This window comes from Pan paniscus, chromosome 16 (assembly GCF_029289425.2).
Source record: "Pan paniscus chromosome 16, NHGRI_mPanPan1-v2.0_pri, whole genome shotgun sequence".
In the NCBI taxonomy this organism is placed as follows: domain Eukaryota; kingdom Metazoa; phylum Chordata; class Mammalia; order Primates; family Hominidae; genus Pan; species Pan paniscus.
In genome coordinates, this window is record NC_073265.2 from 54,937,427 (window position 1) to 54,958,098 (window position 20,672).

General features: G+C 35.4%; 1 protein-coding gene and 1 non-coding gene across 6 annotated transcripts in view; both read right to left on the minus strand.

The window, feature by feature from the left end:
- DENND4A (DENN domain containing 4A) overlaps window positions 1-20,672 on the minus strand; it is a 133,137-nt gene that overhangs the window by 29,716 nt on the left and 82,749 nt on the right. For 2 of the 5 annotated variants that reach the window (XM_024925734.5, XM_063596730.1), the window contains exons 15-23: window positions 17,147-17,280; window positions 13,929-14,064; window positions 13,361-13,567; window positions 12,836-12,964; window positions 12,125-12,266; window positions 11,613-11,744; window positions 8,346-8,462; window positions 7,446-7,577; window positions 1,528-2,624 (exon numbers count right to left, since the gene is read on the minus strand). In XM_024925734.5, coding sequence (XP_024781502.1) covers window positions 1,528-2,624; window positions 7,446-7,577; window positions 8,346-8,462; window positions 11,613-11,744; window positions 12,125-12,266; window positions 12,836-12,964; window positions 13,361-13,567; window positions 13,929-14,064; window positions 17,147-17,280 — 2,226 coding nt within the window. The remainder of the gene's footprint in view (window positions 1-1,527; window positions 2,625-7,445; window positions 7,578-8,345; window positions 8,463-11,612; window positions 11,745-12,124; window positions 12,267-12,835; window positions 12,965-13,360; window positions 13,568-13,928; window positions 14,065-17,146; window positions 17,281-20,672) is intronic. The other 3 variants (XM_034938962.4, XM_057299946.2, XM_003827976.7) reach the window with 2 other exon arrangements.
- On the minus strand, window positions 7,912-8,015 carry LOC112437356 (small nucleolar RNA U13). The gene has a single exon (XR_003025978.1). It is a non-coding gene; the product is annotated as a small nucleolar RNA U13 (small nucleolar RNA).

Consider the following 20,672-nt stretch of genomic DNA (forward strand, 5'->3'; position numbering starts at 1 on the left):
TCTGGTTTTTAAGTTGTAATCAGTGGGAAGGATGGGCTGTGGTGGCCTTACGTTACCACAGTGGAACCAGTATTCTCACCCCAATTCCTAAAGAATATTTTTGTTGAGTACAGAAAAATAGGTTGACAGTTATTTTCTTTCAGCACTTTAAAGATATCTTTCCAGTGTCTTCTGACATCATAGTTTCTCTTCAGAAGACCACTGCTCCTTTGCAGGTAATGCATCTCTTCTCTCTGGCTCAAGATTTTTGCTTTTTATTTCATTTTCAGTTCTAAAATTTAGGTTTGATTATTTTTAATACATTCCAATTATCTAGTGAAATCTTCCATCTTTACAGTTATTTTTTAAACCTTTTCCTTTATATTCTTGAACATAATATAATTATTTCAAAGTCCCTTGTTAATTCAAACATCTGGATCACTTGAGGGTCTCTTCCCGTTATCTGCTTTCTTCATTTTTTAGCTATGTTCCTGTCTCTTGGCATAGCTATTTTTAATTGAGTGATAGACATTGTATATTAAAAACTGTAAGGATTCTAACTGATGTTTTATTTCTCCAGAAAAGGTACAATCTTTTCTCTGTTGATAGAGTAAAAGCTGATTATTTTAACCAAATCACAGATAACCTGAGTCAAGTCTAGGTTGCAATTTTGGTCAGGCTTAGTCTACCTCTGGTTTGCCAATGGTCCTAAGGCATACCTCTGTAAGTATTCCAACTGAGGCCCTCCTCCCTCTGGCAGCTCCTGAATCAAGCTATTATGATTCCAGTACCATGAAACTTCTGAGAACTTGATTTCTCACAGACGTTCTACTTACCCTTCTCATGCAGTATCAAGTATTTGGAAAATGTCTTGAAGGAAGAAAATCTTCAGTGTATTTGAGGCCCTTAAAGTCTTCAATTTTGTCTCTCTAACCCACAAGGTCCCAAAACTTCTGATAAGGGAAAGCCTAGATTTACAACCTAGTGCTTCATGCCCATAATGAGCAAATCCCCTCAGGGAGAAAGTGGCTCTAGAACTTCAGCTCACCTCTCTAAAATCCTGCCTCTCTGCTTTCTAGTTACTTCAGCAGTTCTCTGATGACTTTAAACAGATACTTTCTCTATTTCATCTAGCTTTTAGCTCTTAGGGGAAGGTATGTAAGTCTATCGTAAGTTACTCCATCCTAACCAGAAGGGCAAATCATATGCCTGACTGGTAATTTTTGAGGGCATATTGGACACATTATCTGGAAAAACAATCTGCATCTTGAAGGAAATACTGAAATTCAGTAAGTACTTTCACATGACACTAATTCTTACTCCAGCTACAAATCACTCTTTCAAAACTGAACTACAAATATAACCTTAGTAAGTTTTCTTTGAAGTTATTATTTCAGTTCCAATTCTGATACTTACAAAACTTACATACCCAATGAGTCCTTTTTATAAAGCTATGTTTAGAAGAAAAGTTAAAACGAGTAAGGGGCTTCTGGTGGTGATGGATATGTGTGTGTGACAGTAAAAGTAGCAAATACTAACCAAACTTACCTTAGATGATGTGGTGTACATGGTGAATCTTGAATACCATTTGCTTGCTTTCTCTGCAACTCCTTTTCCAGCAGTGAACATACTGTTTCTTAGAACATCTAGTTTAGGTACTAGTAGTGTATCTAAGTTAAATGAAGGTGATGAGTGGGTTAATGTATCCTGAGATTCTTCCCTAAATGGGCAAGTAGGTGAGAAGGCTGGAGAAGACCAAAGTCTATCCCTTGGTTTCTCCTCACTTTTTGTGTAACTTTTAGATTTGGTAAGTCTCACTGGCTTAGGAGAATTAGGAGGCAGACTAGATCTTCTGCATGCCTTGACCAATGGTGGACTTTTCTTATTTAATTTATCATCACATGCCCGTTGTAAATCAATGCTTGGTGTACGACTTGTCAAAGGACTGCTCATGTTATTCATATACATCACAATTTCTTCAGCTAAATCACGCCTAGCAGATGGTGTTGAAATGCTTTTGCTATCATCTTCATCCTCCTCCTCTTCTTCTTTTTGCTGCTGTTCAGTCTCAGCAACCAAAAGAGAGAGGGGATCAAATCCTGTTGCGACATCAGTTTTTTCAAAAGGTTTTACTGAAAAGCTGCTGTTCATACGTTGAATCCTCTTGGGATTTTGTGTAGCAACACATCCTGCTTTTGATCCATCTGTTTCACTGTCTAAGTCTTCTAAGTCAAAAATAACAGGAGAATCCACTTTATCTGCCAAATAGTTAGAACCATCAAAAGGTGTATCATCATCACTAGATTCCTTTTCTAGACTGTCTCTTTTTGATCTTAATGGTGGCTTCCCAATATCAAGAGTATTTGGTCTCGTGCTTTTTGAGATAACATTTGAAAGAATTTTTGCATCAGCTCCCAATTTTTCAACTATATCTCCAGGGGTTGCTTCCTGGTTAATTCTATTGAGCATAAATCCCATCAGTACCCCTCCACTAAGATTACGGTTTCTATTTCCCCAGACCACTTGCTGCTGCAAATTAGTTTCATTGTCACTTTTATGTCTTTTCCTGAAGCATCTACTTTGAATGTTTCGTGTTTCATTTGTATCTTCAAGAGATGATATTAAGAGCAGCTCAGGTGTGCTTTCTGAAAAACAAGTAAAGTGCTTTTAGCCATGAAAATATAATAGCAAATATAAGTCATCTTAAATATTTAAAATTCTAGTGACGAAAATGATAATAGCAAGCACTCACTGAGTGTCTGCTATTTGACAGATACTATACTAAACACTTTACTTATATTTCCTACTGTAAACATTCCAACATCCTTATGGGTTGAGAAAAAAGGAACACTCAGAGAGATTAATTATCTAGCTCAGAGTTACCCAGTCCTTAAGAGACAGAACTGGGATTCAAATTCAGATTTGTCCAATTATAAAGGGTATGCTCCTAGACATCAGGATGTACTGCTTTTTAAAAATGTTATCAATTAAGATTTATATTTAATAATGAATTTATATTAATTCCACTAAATAAATTACAATAGTTTTACAATTGTGGTTATACTAGATGACCTTGAGATTCTGAGTCATCCTTTTTTTTTTTTAATTTGCTAGACACAGGATCTCACTATGTTGTCCAAGTTGGTCTTGAACTCTTGGGCTCAAGAAATTCTTCTGCTTTGGCTTCCCAAAGTGCTAGGATTATAGGCTTGAGCCACCATGCCCAGCCAAAATTGTGAATCTTCTGCTTATTAAAATGAAAAAAGAAAAAACATCCAAAACATGAAACAAAATAGAAGTATGTTAACTTTATCCATAAATAAAGGTTATTTTTTAAAACTCCAAGTCCTTATAACTATAAATGGGGCCCTTGCTTAACATATTGATTGCACATTTATACCAGTCAAATGTTAATGGCCACTTCACATTATTTGGAAATACTGTTCACTGCTTTCTACCAAATTACTTAGATGACAATACTAAAAGCAGAAATCTAGATCTCTGATCACTTTAATTGTTCTTACTATATGTGGGAGTCCTCTAAAGCATTAGTCTAGGTATAGCATCATCAACTATTCTTCTTACGTGCTTTATGCACAGAATTAGCTCTCTATAGCCAGACGAGTATTGAAAATGTGCCTTTTCTTGTCATGTGATGCATGCAAATGGCAGGGCAAGAGATAAGAGTGGATACTAGAGGTCATAAAAGCCTACATCTAATATTACTTAATAAGCATATACCGTTAACAAGAAAAATGACATATCAGAGAGGCAAAGTTTATTCTTTTTTTCACCAGCTTACGATTGAGGACATAGGAAATCAAGAACACACTTTCTTCTGATATTCTGGGAAATTTTCTGCTTGACAGGTTAAATATTACTAAAGACCTGGAGGAATCTTGTAACCAAAAGATAATACTCTGGAATTGCATTTAAATAGATGTGCAAGGGTTCCTTTGCAAAGTCAGTGATATGCTATGACCTGAAGACCAAGTTGGTTATCAGACTTTACCAGAGGTTTGCAAACTATACCAATGAGCCAAATCTAGCCTGAGGCCTGTTTTTGTAGAGTCTCAAATGGTTTCTACATTTGCAAAGGGTTGCACCCAGAAGAACAGGTAACAGAGATTCTATGTGCCCTGCAAGGCCTGAAATACTTACTATTCGGCCTTTTACAAAAAAGTTTGCCTGATCCTAAGTTTACACACATGCTAAATTACACATGCTAGGCTGGATGCTGCATGCCTCTAACACAAAGACTGCAAACTATTTAACTTCCTTGGGCTAGGTGGCTCTATGACATAATTCCGGCCAGTGATATTAAGGTATAGTTTTTGAGGGTTTTTGGAAAAATTATTTCCTGACAAAAGAAATAGATATGGCTGGTGTTTCTCTTCCCATTCTTTTTGCCTTGATCGAATAGGTGATATGGGGAGTTACCAGTGGCTATACTGTAATCATGGTTAGGTCAAAAGAACTGATGGCAAAGCCCCTGAGCCAACATTTAGAGCAAGTGCTTACCTCTGAATTTCCTGTTTGAGAAAAATAAACTGCAACTTCTTTAAGCACTGTTAATCACATATTCGAGACTTAAAGCTGAAAGTATGCCCAGCTGATATACTAGCCTTTTCTCAGATCTTTGAACACGCTGTGGGATTCCTTTCTACCAAACAGCCTTTTTATACATGCTTCCTTCTGCTTGGAATGCACCCTCTCAATTCCTCCTTTCTGACTCCTACCCTCATTTATTTTCCACTCATATTTGAAATTTAAGCTCAAAAATGATATGCTGAAGGAAGTCTTCCCTAACAACCCCAAACCCAAGACATATCTATTATATGTTCTTATAGCAACTTACTGTCCTTTTTCATAGTATTTAATCTAAGAATACTTTCACATTTACTTGATTAATGTCTTCCCATCCCTTCTACCTGCTTTCTTCATGAAGGCAGGATCCGTGTTTATTTTTTGTTTCTTATTATAATATACCCCCAGTAGCACCTGACATATAGTAGAATCTAAAAGATATTTACTGAATGAATACTGTCTATTAGGCAGTAACTGCAGCCAACAAACCAACCTGGAATATAATACATTACATTATAATATTAAAATATTATATTATGGGTAGCTAAGGATAAAAAGTAAAGGCACACTAAAACCAGAATTAGGCTTAGAGAAACATCTCAGAATTAAACTTCTCTGTGGTTGAACACTCAGTAATTCAATATGTATTTATCAAAACATTAAATTCTCAAGATAATAATGAGGGCTGGAGCAGAGGCTCACGCCTGTAATCCCAACACTTTGGAAGGCCGAGGCAGGTAGATTGCCTGAGGTTGGGAATTTGAGACCAGCTTGGCCAACATGGTGAAACCCCGTCTCTACTAAAAATACAAAAATTAGCCAGGCGTGGTGGTGTGTGCCTGTAATCCCATCTACTAGGGAGGCTGAGACATGAGAATTGCTTGAACCCAGGAAGCAGAGGTTGCAGTGAGCCAAGATCGTGCCACTGCACTCCAGCCTGGGCACCAGAGTGAGACTCTGTCTCCAAAAAAAAAAAAATTCAAGATAGGGTGATGATTTTATTTCAATATCCAATCAAACATTAAAACATATCTTTGTTTATTCTACTCCCATATATGTATATATTTACACACAAACACACAAGGGTGTTCAATGATATAAATAAAATATTCATATATTGTACTGCAAAATATAAATAAACCCGAAAAATGCTTTAAATCCTAGTATGTACAAGTATATAATAAGTATTCCTATATATCCCATGTATGGTCTTTGGCAGCAGTAATAAACCCATAGTACTTAACAGATGAGAGTTTTCAAGCCAAAAGCATCAAGGATAAACCAATAACTTTACTTCACACCAAAGAAATCTACTCTACACTTTTATAAAATTCACTTGTTCAGCATATAGGGTAACTGAAAGCCAGATGATTAACCAGATGCTTATTATTCTGACAAAATGTCAAGATCAAAGGATGGTGTACAATCATATTTAAATAAAAAAATTAAACACAGATCTTAAGAGGAGGGCAAGCATGAACAGACAGCAATGAAAGAACAATAAAATAAAGATCAAAGGCAAGTTATTAAGAGTTATAATTAGAAAATTAGTTACAAAGGACTAAATGGTTGTGAAACAACTCTATGACATTGAGGAAAAATTTTTTAATGTTTCTGTTACAACAATTATCTAACAAAGAAATGCAAAATAAGAGTTATAGGTGATCTAACTTTCTTTTGTCTGTTTGATAGAGTAGGTTCCGCAAACTTTTTCTATCAAGGGCTAAAGAGTAAATATTGTAGTCTTTGCAGGCCATGTGGTCTCTGTCACAGCTACTCAACTCTGCTGTTGCAATGCAAAAACAGCCAGAGATAATACATAAATGAATGAGCATGTCTGTGTTCCCAGAACTTTATGAAAACTGATGTTTGAATTTCATAAAATTTTCATGTGTCCCACAATATTAGTCTCCTTTGATTATTTTCTGACAATTTAAAACTATAAAAACCATCGTAGCTTGGTTAGCTTGCAGGCTAGTATAATAATAGGCTTGAGGGCAAATTTGGTCCTTGGGCCTTAGTTTGCCTTTCCCTGAACTACAGTCATATCTAACTGTGTTGCAAAAAAAAACAAACACCATTGCAGCAAAAAACAGAGATATTTCAGCCTTGACAGCACATGTTCTTCAATATTTTTTATATTACAACATCATGCAAAAGTAAGCTAATACAAAAAAATTTATTAGGTAGTCACACTATTAACACTAAAACTCCAAATCTTATGTCTATTTAATCCCCTAAAAATGATCTGGTAAAACACTTTGAGGCCAAATATTATTCTACTTCTAATCTGACTTTTCTATTAACTATTGATAATTTATGTGACCTGCCAATCACTGAAGTATGCTTTAGTTTTCTCATCTTTAAAACAGTGCTAATATCTCCTTTGATACAAGCATTTCTATATTAATATTATATAAAATAATATATAAGAAGACCGTGAAAAGAAAAATTATTGGGTATTGTTACTTAAACTATCTGAAGGACTATCCTTTTGCCTCTGGAAAAACAGGAATAATATGAAAACTAATAAGCCATATACTTCATTTGAAACTTAACTAGGTGTATGGTACCCTCAGACTCATCACCTCTCCTGATGTCACTTTCCCCTTCCAAAAAGTCCCAACAGTCTAAACTCAAAAGATAGTATACAAGCTGGAGGTTTACCCCTATGCCTTGCTATAATACAAGGTTGAACACAGCATGTTATAAAATATAGAACTCAAGTTACTAAGCTATGCCATGAGAGGCTGCACAAAATATTTTTTAAAATCACCTTGGAGAATTTGGAGAATTAAGACTATTAAAAAAATAAGTATTCACTAGTCATACAGATACAATTTATTCCGCACATAACACAAGCGTACTATTCAACTTACCCATGCTTTCTCCTGATATTTTATCAGCACTGTTGTTACTTGTACCAGTGAGGCGAACGATACTGGAAGAATTTTGATAACTGAGCTTAGGAAGGCAATCAGCACTTCCTTTTGTACTCTCACTCTCTGACACTGTAAAGATGAAAATGAAAATGTTAATAAAATGAAATCTATATACACTGTAGGAGGTATCAAGAGAAGTTTTCAGTTCTACATATTTTTACTTGAAAATAGGTGATAAGAAAATATTGAACACCTCTATATCTGTTTGTCAACCACAAATAAGTGATTTCACTTATTTGAGGCCTCGAAGTGTAGATCAAACTACTGAATACTGATCATGCATGAGGTCCATGCACAAATTTTATATTTCCTCACTGATTGTAAAGGAGTGCTTTTGGTGGAGTGGGGAAGGGGGTAAATATAATCACAATCCATTAAACAAACTTTTTTTTTTCTTTTTTCAGGTCAGATGGGTAATGTGCTGATGTTGTAACAAGGTTCAAGGGTGGCACATCTCACAAACATGGATGAATACCCAATCATCATGCTCATGAACTACAAAAGGATCACAAGCTTTAAAATATTGTTAAGTCTCAAAAAAGAAATAGTTTCAAGAAATGTATATACAGTTCTACTAAATACATGTATTTTGGGAATTACGTAGCATTCATTCTAATGGTATTTGATTTGGGAAGTGTTTTGCCACTGAGGCTATATACTTCATACATAAAGCATTTGTATGAGAGTATGTGGTGGCTGAGAGGGCACGTAATGGTAGAAAAGAAAGAGTTATAATGGAAAAATGGAAAGTAAAACCAGCACTTTTATAAAATCACCTGCATTTTCTATGAATATAAGTTCTCAATTTTATACAATATCAACTTAAACAATACCTACAGGAACTACAATCACTCCCTTTTTTATCTTTTTCTTCTTGAATGTCTTCAGTAGATGTATCCCCTCTTCTAACTTCATCTTTAGATAATGAATTATATCCAAGATCAGACTGGCCACCTGGTAAAAACAAAAATAAACAAAACTCTATTAGAAACTTCTTTAGTGAGTGCAACTGGAATTAGGAGCAACATACTAGTGTTTGGATTTCCTTATAAATTTTTTTCTGGACAACTTCCAACTTAAAGCATTATTTTGTTAGCTACCCTTAAAGCATTATTTTGTTAACTACCCCTTCCATCATCTCTATTAATATAAGAAAGAGATGATCTTGAAATAATTTACTCTTGGTTCCACACTGTAGTCAAAAGTAACTACGTATATTCACACTACTATATGAGCTCCAAAAGACACAGACAAACCAGACATTCTTTATACAAGTCCATGACCTTTCTACTTGAAAGTTTGAGTTTCAACTAAGCAATGGAGAAATCTGCAAAGAATTTATAACAGAACATTCATACATAGGTCACTAGAGCTAAATGTCTAAATGATTTTACAAAAAAATTGGATTTCTTCAAATTTATTGATAGGTAATTAATTTTTAAAACAATTTAGCTGAATAATCATTGAACTGTATGTGAGTACAGTACATGGGAATGAGATAAAAATCTAGTGTTGAAGATATTGTTAAGAAAAGCAAAAGGGGCTGGGAGCAGTGATTCATGCCTATAATCCCAGCATTTTGGAAGGCTGAGGCAGGCAGATCACTTGAGCCCAGGAGTTTGAGACCAGCCTGGGCAACACAGTGAGACCTCATCTCTACTAAAAATAAAAAATAAAAAAAATTAGCCAGGAATGGTGGCATGCACCTATAGACACTTCTTGGGAGGCTTCTTGGGAGGCTGAGGTGGGAAGATCACTTGAGCTCAGGAGTTCAAGGCTGCAGTGAACTATGATTGCACCCCTGCACTCCAGTCTGGGCGACAGAGTGAGACCCTGTCTCAAAGAATGGAAAAAGGTCTATCAATATAAAAAAATTTTCGAATACACTGTTTTGCTAAAGAGGCTCTGCATCATTTTTAGAAAATCGTTTTCACCAGATTAGTCACAAAAGATAAAGTTTTGAATCCTAGTTCTCCATCTTAGGAGACATATGATTTTAAGTAACAATGTAATCTTTTTGTTTGGATTTGAAGTTCCCAAATTTGTAAAACATAAGGTTGTTATTATTATATGAGACTATATATGAAAAATGTTTATAAACTTGTAAAGCACTCTCTAAAGAAATTATATTATGTATCACTAGATATTCACTTTAATATCGTTGTTATAATTTTCAGTTTTTATTTTTTCTAATCAAACTTCAGGTCCATTTCTAAAGGAATTATAAATAGAAAAATCTGAGAATAATCTTGATGAAATTCATGCTTTTATTAGGTTTTGCACTATTTTAAGATAGCCTTTTTTTTTTTTTTGAGACAGAGTCTCAACTATGTTGCCCAGGCTGGAGTGCAGTGGCGTGATCTTGGCTCACTGCAACCTCCACCTCCTGGGTTCAAGCAATTCTCGTGCCTACGCCTCCCAAGTAGCTGGGATTACAGGAATGTGCCACCATGCCTAGCTAGTTTTTGCATTTTTAGTAGAGATGGTGTTTCGCCATGTTGGCCAGGCTGGTCTTGAACTCCTGGCCTCAAGTGACCTGCCTGCCTTGGCCTCCCAAAATGCTAAAATTACAGGTGTGAGCCACTGCACCAGGCCTAAGATAGCCTTTTTAAAAGCCACAGTTAAAAGATAAGATTTCTTCATTTGTAAGAGATAATGCCAAAGGATAACTATTGTAACTGATGAAAATCACACTGCATAATCAAGGAATAAAATCAATCAAGGAAGAATAACTATGAATATTACATTTCAACAAAATGAGCTTACATTTATTAAACTTTAGGTATAAAGTAAGACAGACCAAAATAATATTGACATTTGCAGAGATAGGGGCCTTCATATTTTATTAGTAATGCTTCAATTTTTAAAGTTTCTGTCCTTTAAGAGTTTGCTCTTATCTGTAGTCAAAAGTCATGTGTAATTTTTGAAATGTAATAATAAAAAGAACAGAATTATGTAAATAATTTATTTTTAAGTGTGTCAATTGTAATAATAGTTAAGAAAAGCTGATATACGAACTTATACTTCTATGAAATTAATGCCATCTTTGGCACTATAATTCTAGCACTGAAGTATACAATTCTATATACACATATATAAACATACACATAAAATATATAATTCTATATACACATATATAAATACATATACATATGTGTATATGTATTATACACACATGTTATACATATACTACTACACATACATATATAATATTATACATATATTATTTTATATATATATATAAATTTTTTTTTTTGAGACAGGGTCTCGCTCTGTCATCCAAGCTGGAGTGCAGTGGCTTGATCATGGCTCACTGCAGCCTCAACCTCCTGGGTTCAAGCAATTCTCCTACCTCAGCCTCCCTAGTATCTGGGAGCACAGGCATGGGACACCAAGCCCAGCTAATTTTTGTATTTTTGTAGAGACAGGGTTTTGTTATGTTGCCCAGACAGTCTCAAACTCCTGGGCTCAAGTGAACCCACCCACCTTAGCTTCCCAAGGTGCTGGGATTACAGGCATGAGCTATCACACCCAGCCTTAAAATGCTATATTTTTATATATTAAAAATTTTTTATTATGACTTTTAAAATCACTTAAGACTCAGAAGTTGCAAAAACATTAAGTACAGAGAGTTCCTTGGTACAATTCACCTAGCTTCCCCCCGTGATAATACCTTACATAACCATAGTACATTGTCAAAACCAGGAAACTGATGTTGGTACAATACTGTTAACTTAGACACAGAGCTATGCTTCTTTTTTTAAAAAACTCTAATATCATTTTCATAATTTCAAAGAATTTGTTATAAGAAAATGATAGGGTAAACAGATCTATGTCTACGCAGAGTTAACTGGATTATCATATACTAAATACTTGAATAAAGTGATTTATAACCGCTTTTAAAACTTTTATTTCTATTCAAATAAAGAATGAATAAAATTTCATATAGTTATTAAATCTAATATCAAATAAAATATGTAATATATAAAATTAAAAAGTGACAGTTAAACATATCACTGAAAATGAAAATGTAAAAAAACATAGGCTAGCAAATCTAGTTTTAAAAATGTACTATAATAAATGTATACATAAGCATACACAAACCTGTACTAGATCTATCATCAGTAGCATATACTTTGATTAAACCCGTATTAAAAGGTGCCTGCTCCACAGTGTGTGTCCCATGACCACTATCCATGCTGCCATGACTAACAGCATCCAGGTCACTGCCATCTGCTTAAGAACACAATTTGACAGCATTTTACTACTCGAAGAGGTACCAAAAATACACATTAATTTGTTGCTCAAGCTAATAATCCACCAATGTAATACTGAACATGAAAAGTGCCACATACTTAGCAAAATACAACTATAACAAAGAAACCTATTGTGAGTTATTAATGAACACTAAAACACACACAAAGGTCGTCAGAAGTTGAAACATTTAAACAGAAGTGAAATCTGGTGGTTTTTAAATGGGAAGAGTAATATAATTTGCTTAATAAAACTAAAAACTAAAACATTCAATATTTTAAAACTATTTAAAATTTCTAAAAATGTAAACTGTAGCTAATCAATTAATTTTGAAGAACAAGTAAAACACATACATCCCTTACCTGAGAGAGTTGTTTGTGATAAGTGTGCATGCTTCTTTAAAGCTCTTTTGAACTGTGTTACTCCTAAAACAACATTTCTTACTTTTGTCCAAAGAAAATAGCCACTACGACTTCTTGAAGGCCAGGTACTTTCCAAAACAGCCTATTCATTCAACAAAATAAAGTAATTAGTAAAATAATTTTTATAAGTGAACATATATTGGTTTCAGAATTAAGCTAAAGAATATCAAAGTAGGCCAGGAGTGGTGGCTCATGCCTGTAATCCCAGCAATTTGGGAGGCTGAGGCAGGTGGATCACTTGAGCCCAGGAATTCAAGACCAGCCTGGGCAACAAGGTGAAACCCCACCTCTCCAAAAAATATGAAAATTAGCCAGGCATGGTGGCACATGCCTGTAGTCCCAGCTACTCAGGAGGCTCAGGTGGGAAGATCAATTGAGCCTGGGAGGTCAAAGCTACAGTGAACCATGATTGTGCCACTGCACTCTAGCCTGGCGCTAGAGTCTCACAGAGTGAGACCCTGTTTCAAAGAAAGAAAAAATCAAAGTAGATTGTATAACATAAAAGAGAACTAAAGTCTTCCTTGATTGACAAAATGTATTTTATATACTCTAAAATAAATGCCAAATAACCCCCTGCATAAATTATTTTTGCCATTAATGTTGCATAATGACAAAAGTAATACTCTTTATCCATTAAACCAAGGTATTTACCTTATTATAATAACCATAAGTAATGGCATTGGGGTCAATACCAGCTTTCTGCATTTCAAAAAGCACTCGAACTGCAAGCACTGGCTGATCATATTGTCCACAGAGTTGCATAAGAATGCGGTAGCATACCTGAAATACAAGTTCAAAATTGTACAGAAACACAGATGTCACCATGTACATAAATCTAGAATAAAATAATGCATTTTAAACAATAATTGTGGCAGGGCACTGTGGCTCATGCCTGTAATTCCAACATTTTGGAAGGGCAAGGCAGGTGAATCTCTGGAGCCCAGGAGCTTCTGACTAACCTACAACACATAGTGAGACTCTGTCTCTACAAAAAAATTAAAAAATTAGCCAGGCGTGGTGGCACATCTGGGAGGCTAAAATGGGAGGACTGCATCTCTTGAGCTCAAGAGGTTAAGACTGCAGTGAGCCATGACTGCATCACTGCACTCCAGCCTGGGTGACAGAGTGAGACCCCGTCTCAAAAAAATAAAATAACAACAATAAAATAATTGTTACCTCATCAGGTGGATCCATCTTCTTTGACTGCATTTTTTTAAGCACATCATATGCTGTTTTCAGAGCCCTGACTTTTGAATGACAGACTTTCACATAAGCTGGGAGACAAATAAACCACAGTCCATAACAGTGGCGCAGTAGACACCTAGACCACATCTGAGGGATGGAAGAGTACCTCTTTGCAATTTTATGGGCTGATTTAATTTCCTGGAAAAAATATAAAGATCTTACTAATAAATTTATGCACTTAGGCATCTTTATTTAACTGAGTGCTAAACAAGTACAAGTCACATGCTTTTATAATGTTTCCATAACAAAATATGTCTGTAATTAATGTGTTTTCAAGTTTCTTTTTGAATCTGTATTAAACAGCATATAAAATAAAATTCTAGGACAAGAGAACTAGTTAATTTCTTGAAGTCAGATTGCTCCATCTTCAGAGTGCTTTGGTGAACATAATAATCTAGTAATAGTTATATATGAAGTGATAAAGCATATTACGGGAGGATAAATATCCAATTTATTTCTTGTTCTAAAATTTGATTACATGAAGAATGCGATAAAGTACCTGTTTTGTTCTTCTGAACATGGGCAAAGGGCTATTAGGACTACTTGATTTTGAAGGCAATTTGTTCTTCTTTGCTTGTAGAAATCCTTCAGGTCTTTCAAATAAATTGTTCCTAAGAACTGGAAATCCATTATAGCTGTTTTAGAAAAAACAAAACAAAACAAAAAAGAGTTCTCAAGCACACATAGATGATCATAGTGGTTACAGGTTAATATAATTACGACCAATAACTTCTTCACATAGAATTTAACTATCTTTCTTTGTCAGGCTGTGATATACACTCAACAAATATTCATGCTAATGTTGCTCTTCTTACTATAATTAGAAATGTAATAGCCAAATTCAGACTCAAGTTAGTTTTTGAGGAAAAGGGAAAAACATAAATGAACATGACATCCAACTCCAAGGTAACTTAAGCAAACTTTTAAAAGTTAGTACTCTTGTTAATACATAGCAAACATATTAGATAATATGACAGTTGGTAAAAGGCCTACCAAATTAAGACTCTTTCAGAAAGGGCAATCATTAATGTCATTGCTTTGGATTAACATATTTACTGTTGAACCTCCCTTCTTAGAAAGATGCAAATAACAACCTTAGGTTTAGCATATTAGCACACCAGGCCTTGCTCTCACATTCTCATGAATTGGTTTGTCAGGTTAGCTAGTGGGTTCAGGGCATCATTTATGAGAAAGAAAATTGAGAAGGCTAAATAAGAGGAAGAAAAGGTTAGAACAGGTGCTCTATTAGGAGGTAAACCTAATAAGGGTGCTAGACCAAGATGCTCTGGACATTTCAAAGCTAGCAGCTAGGCTGGGTGCAGTTAGTGCATGCCTATAATCCCAGTTACTCAGGAAACTAAGGCAGGAGGACCGCCTGAGCCCAGGAATTCAAGGCTGTAGTGCACTACGGTTCTGCCAGTGAACAGCCACTGCACTCTAGCCTGGACAACATAGTGAAACTTCATTAATAAATAAGTAAATAAGTGAAAGGCAGCAGTTAGGAAAAAGATATGCTGAAAGAAACCAAAGCAGCCCCCTGAGCAATACACTTAACCTGTTTAAGAATACTATATAATATTTTCTTAAAAGCATACAGTTTTAATTAAGAAGAAACCTAACTATAATAAAAGAGGGTAGACAATATTTTTTACACATTACTATAGTCAAATTCCATAGAATAAGAAAATATTAGTAATGATTCAATGTTGAGTAGGAAACAGCAAAGAAATCCAGGAAAACCATGCCCCTTAAAAAATTCATTGTATGTATATGATGAGATAATAAGACCATTTTGTGTGTCTTATTTCAAATGCCTCATTATTTTACAAAGACAATGTAAGTTTATGAGTAATCTCTTAGGAGGCAGACTCTGTGCTCATTAAGGACATTTATGGTGTTTTCCCAATTATGGTAATGACTATACCAAAATTATATTGGTAGTCTGAAGAAAAAAACCGACAGATTCTTAAAAAACAGAAACGTTTTCAGATAAGTAATTTTCTTTTTATTTTATTTTTTGATTTATGTCTGTTCCATCGCCCAAGCTGGAGTGCAGTAGCTCAATCATGGCTCACTGCAGTCTCAACCTCCCAGGCTCAAGTGATCCTCCCACCTCAGCCTCCTGAGTAGCTGGGACCACAGGTGTGCAGCACCACGCCCAGCTATTTTTAAAAAATTATTTATAGAGATAAGGTCTTGCTATGTTGCACAGGCTGAAATAATGTGGTTTTTTTTGGAGATAGAGTCTCGTTCTGTCACCCAGGCTGGAGTGCAGTGGCACGATCTCGGCTCACTGCAACCTCCACCTCCCTGGTTCAAGAAATTGTCCTGCCTCAGCCTCCCAAGCAGCTGGGATTACAGGCACCTGCAACCATGCCTAGCTAATTTTTGTATTTTTAGCAGAGACAGGGTTTTCACCATGTTAGCCAGGCTGGTCTCGAACTCCTGACCTCAAGTGATCCGCCCACCTCAGCCTCCCAAAGTGCTGGGATTACAGGCATAAGCCACCGCGTCTGGCCAAATTTTCTTAGAGTTAAAGGACTAAATCTAAAAATAAAATTTAAATTAAAAAGTTAAAACCAAACCATAGAAACACAGAACTCGAAGTGACACATACCAAAAGACAAATAAGCATAAAGTACAAAAGAGATTAAAAAATGAGAACTTGTTTAGAAAGACAAAGAGAGGAAGAGAGAAATTAAGAGAAATATTTTAAATATCTTTGACAGAAGACATTTAAAAAGTGATACAAACATCATCATCACTGGATGAAAAGAGTAGAAATCAAGTGGTCTCTGATTAATCAACATTCATAAACATCTATCACACCACTTTTTCATCTGTAAAAGGAAGAATTTAATCCAAGTCATAAACAAAGATGTCTTGAAAAATCCTTTTTCAATGAAAATAACAAACCATGATTCAATGGGTGATAGATGTGAAATGGTTTTTAGAATCTTTAAACAAAGTAAGAAAGTATTATTGGAGAATTAAGAAATCTTTTAAACTCTAAAAGAAACTACAATTTTAAGTAAAAATAAATGCATATTGGGAACTAAATAATGCATTCACCTCTATCATAGCCCTTATTTTACTATGCTCAGGACTTTTCTCTCTTCTTCACTAGACTTGAAGGCAGGGACAATATATCATTTAAGTCTATATACTTAGCACAGTGTCTAACCAAATTCCCTAAATTAACAATGATCAATTCTAATAATTCTGAATTTCCATGACTTAAAACTCATGAAAAAATTTAGTAACTTAAAAAATTATATCGTACAAATCAAGGCCACAAAGATTGGCTCTAAATTAGATTTAATCTTTTTGTAAACCAAGGCTATATTAATCAATCTGTGTATGAGATGAAAAGAGGAATTGAAAGTGAGGAAACCAGCTTTAACGAAAAAAAAATCAAAATTCTAGTGCTGCATTTGGCGTGGGGAGTCTAACTGAATGTAATCAACATTTACAAGGAGAGATACTTATGCAGACATCATTAGAGAGCTTCCCAAGTCTATATTATGCAAAATTACATATGTTTTCTTTTTATACCTCAAAGCTTAATAATGGATGTGGGATAAGCTTGCTTACCACCTAAAAATTAGGGATCTGTAAAGTTTGGATTTTTGAAAATACCACAGTCCTTAGAAAGCTACGTCACAGATGATGGATTGCTTCTCTCTTTCAATCTCAAACATTCTGCCTCTTGAATACCTGTACTGTAAAGGGGGTTCTTCACCATTGGGTAGGTGGGGGATCTCAGGTGGTGTTACAAAAACAGTGTGTTCACTTTTGAAAGATTCATCCAGTTCTATAAGTCGTACTTCACCGCTCTTGTCCATATCCACCTAAAGGAGTTTTAAAAACATATATTAAAAAAGCCACATTGGTTAGCCAAGTGTTCATATAAAGGGAAGTGGTTAAATAAACCATCTGCACAATGGATACTAAACAGCTATTAAAAAAGATGAGTGAGCAAGTTCTCTACGAGTGCCAAAATAATTAAGTGAAAATAGCAAAGTGCAAACTGTAAATAGTATATTACCTTTTGAATAAGGGGGAAATACACACACACACACACACACACATATATATATATATTTTTTTTTTTTTTTTGAGACAGGCTTGTTCTATCGCCAGGATGGAGTGCAGTGGCACGATCTCAGCTCACTGCAACCTCTGCCTCCCGGTTCAAGTGATTCTCCTGCCTCAGCCTCCCAAGTAGCTGGGACTACAGGCGTGTGCCACCATGCCCAGCTAATTTTTGTATTTTTAGTAGAGACGGGGTTTCACCATGTTGGCCAGGACGGTCTCGATCTCTTGACCTTGTGATCTGCCCGCCTTGGCCTCCCAAAGTGCTGGGATTACAGGCGTGAGCCACAGCGCCCGGCCTTTCATTTTTGCTTATATTTACATAAAGAAATACTAGAAGGATACTAAGAAAAGCACCTATATGAGGAAGAGGAAAGGAATAGGGTAGACAAGGATGGAATAGGACCCAGATGAATACATACCTTTTTATATTTGAATATACCTTTTTATATGCAAATGTTTTGCATTTGAATCATGAGACTGTAATCAAGAAATAATATTTTTTAAATCCACGTACATGTGTGTCTGTGTGATAAGAATAGTGAATTCTATATATTTTAAAAATTTATACTAAATATAACAAATTTCCCTAAGCTCTTTCAGCACATGTAGACGTATATTTGAGTTAAACTCTAGTCACATCAATATCGAAAGCACTTTGGTAGTACTATTTCCACTAGATACTCGATAGCATGGTAATATCCAGAAAAAATGAAAACTTCATAGAACCTAAACTGCCCCACAAGAGCTCATAAACTAAAAAGAATAATATTGATATTATTAAAAAAGGATGTTATACATATGACAAAACACATTTCACAGAACTTTATTAGGTTAGAAATATCACATACCATGTGGATTAAGTGGAAGAGCAAGAATTATTAAGTAGTTAAACCTTTAAGATAAGGACTTAGGGCAGAGTATACCAAAAAAGAACAGAGATGAGTTTTAAAAATTTTCTAACACTTAAAGGAACCAATACATTCAAAAATCTTCTTATATAAATTATTGATTATAATTTCACAGCATTATATGCTATACTCTCTTAGATTAAATAATGTTTTTAATGGTATATCCATACAGTGAACTAGACAAAAATTAGGACACGATTCAGAATTATAATAATGAGAAAAACATTTACAAAATAACAATAAATGAGAAAAGAATCAGACTACTAAATCGTATACATATTATGATTTTTTTTTGAGACAGAGTCTTGCTCTGTCACCTAGGCTGGAGAGCATGGTGCAATTTTGGCTCACCAGAACCACCGCCTCCCAGGTTCAAGCAATTCTCATGCCAAAGCCTCCCAAGTAGCTGGGACTACAAGTGCGCGCCACCACACCCAGCTAATTTTTATATTTTTAGTAGTGACAGGGTTTTACCATGTTGGCCAGGCTGGTCAGGAGCTCCTGACCTTAGGTGATCCACCTGCTTTGGCCTCCCAAAGTGCTGGGATTACAGGCATGAGCCACAGTACCCAGCCTATATATTATGATTCTTAATGTTTTTTTTGAGACAGGGTCTTGCTCTGTTGCCCAGGCTAAAATGCCATGGTGCAATCACAGCTTGCTGCAACCTCAAACTCCTAGGCTCAAGTGATCCTCCTGCCTTAGTCTCTCAAGTAGCTGGGACTACAGGCACATGCCACCACACCCAGCTAATTTTTCTTTCTTTCTTTTTTTTTGGTAGAGATGGGGTCTTGCTATGTTGCCCAGACTGGTCTGGAACTCCTGGCCTCAAAGCAATCCTTCTGCCTCAGCCTCCCAAAAATGTTGAGATTACAGGAATGAGCCACCATGCTCAGCAAATGTTTATTTATTTAATAGTTCTCACTCTTTTTTTAGCAGCTTCTCCCTCTCCATATTGGTGCCTACTTTCCATTCTCTAGCCATATTGTTCTCATAGAAAAGTGTGGGGTCCAGGACAACTGCTCTAGTTTTCGGTAAAGTCTATACAAATATTAAAATTTTGCACTGTAGACTCAATAGCTTGGTAAAAGATACTTCCTTCTACTTATATACCAATAAAATCTCATTTTAACATTATAAAAATAGCCGTGCAATAAATCCTACATTTATCAGTTGGACATCTCTGTCTTTTGGAAAGCATGGTGACATCTGTCTCTATCGAGAGAAAAAGAAATCCAACACCCACAGCAGGATAAAATTAAAATAATTTTCATATTCTCTTCATATTTTCCCACAAGACATTAATATGCTCAGAAAACACTGGAAAGGGATTCTTGGGAAACCAAGAAAAAATCTTACCAGACTATTTGTTACACAAAACTGACTTTAGTTAAGCACCATCCCACAGGAACAGATTGTAAGGATTTAAAATATAATCATATGAAGAACAAGAACACATGGTTCTTAAATTAGTCATAAATGAAACTCACATAATTCTCATATATTGTTTTTCTTATTTCTATTCAGTATTACCCGCTCCAGCTTTTTAAAGTCGGTCAAGTGTTTTGTTTGGATATGCTAAGACCAAAAGAGTTAATATACCATGTGAGAATAAGTGAATAATAGTACCACACGTCTAATTTTTGTTCAATAGTAGTCATGAACCATATGAGACAGTTAATGTATATTTAATGTTATTTATTTTCTATAGCTAAACTGCCAGAGGTAAGAGGATTTGTTCACTTAAAAACTTAAGCTCAAAGTTACTCAACTAAGGAATAACCCTCACAAAAATTATTCTTTTTAAAGTGTTACTGATATTCAGAAAACATATGCAGATGAATAGTAAGCACTGATTTTTTGTGAGTCACTTACTATGGTATCAAAACATGAAAGGTAGTAACAGCATTGTATAATTATTTACATTTCAGAGAGTTCTAGCTAATAACACCACCAGGGATACAATTAACCTCTGCTCTAACTACATATGAACTTTATTAAGATACATTTTGAGCCGGGCACGGCGGCTCATGCCTGTAATCCCAGCACTTTGGGAGGTCGAGATGGGCGGATCACCTGAGGTCGGGAGTTTGAGACCAACCTGACCAACATGGAGAAACTAAAAACACAAAATTAGCCAGGTGTGGTGGCACACGCCTGTAATCCCAGCTACTCGGGAAGCTAAGGCAGGAGAACTGCTTGAACCCAGGAGACGGAGGTTGCGGTGAGCCAAGATC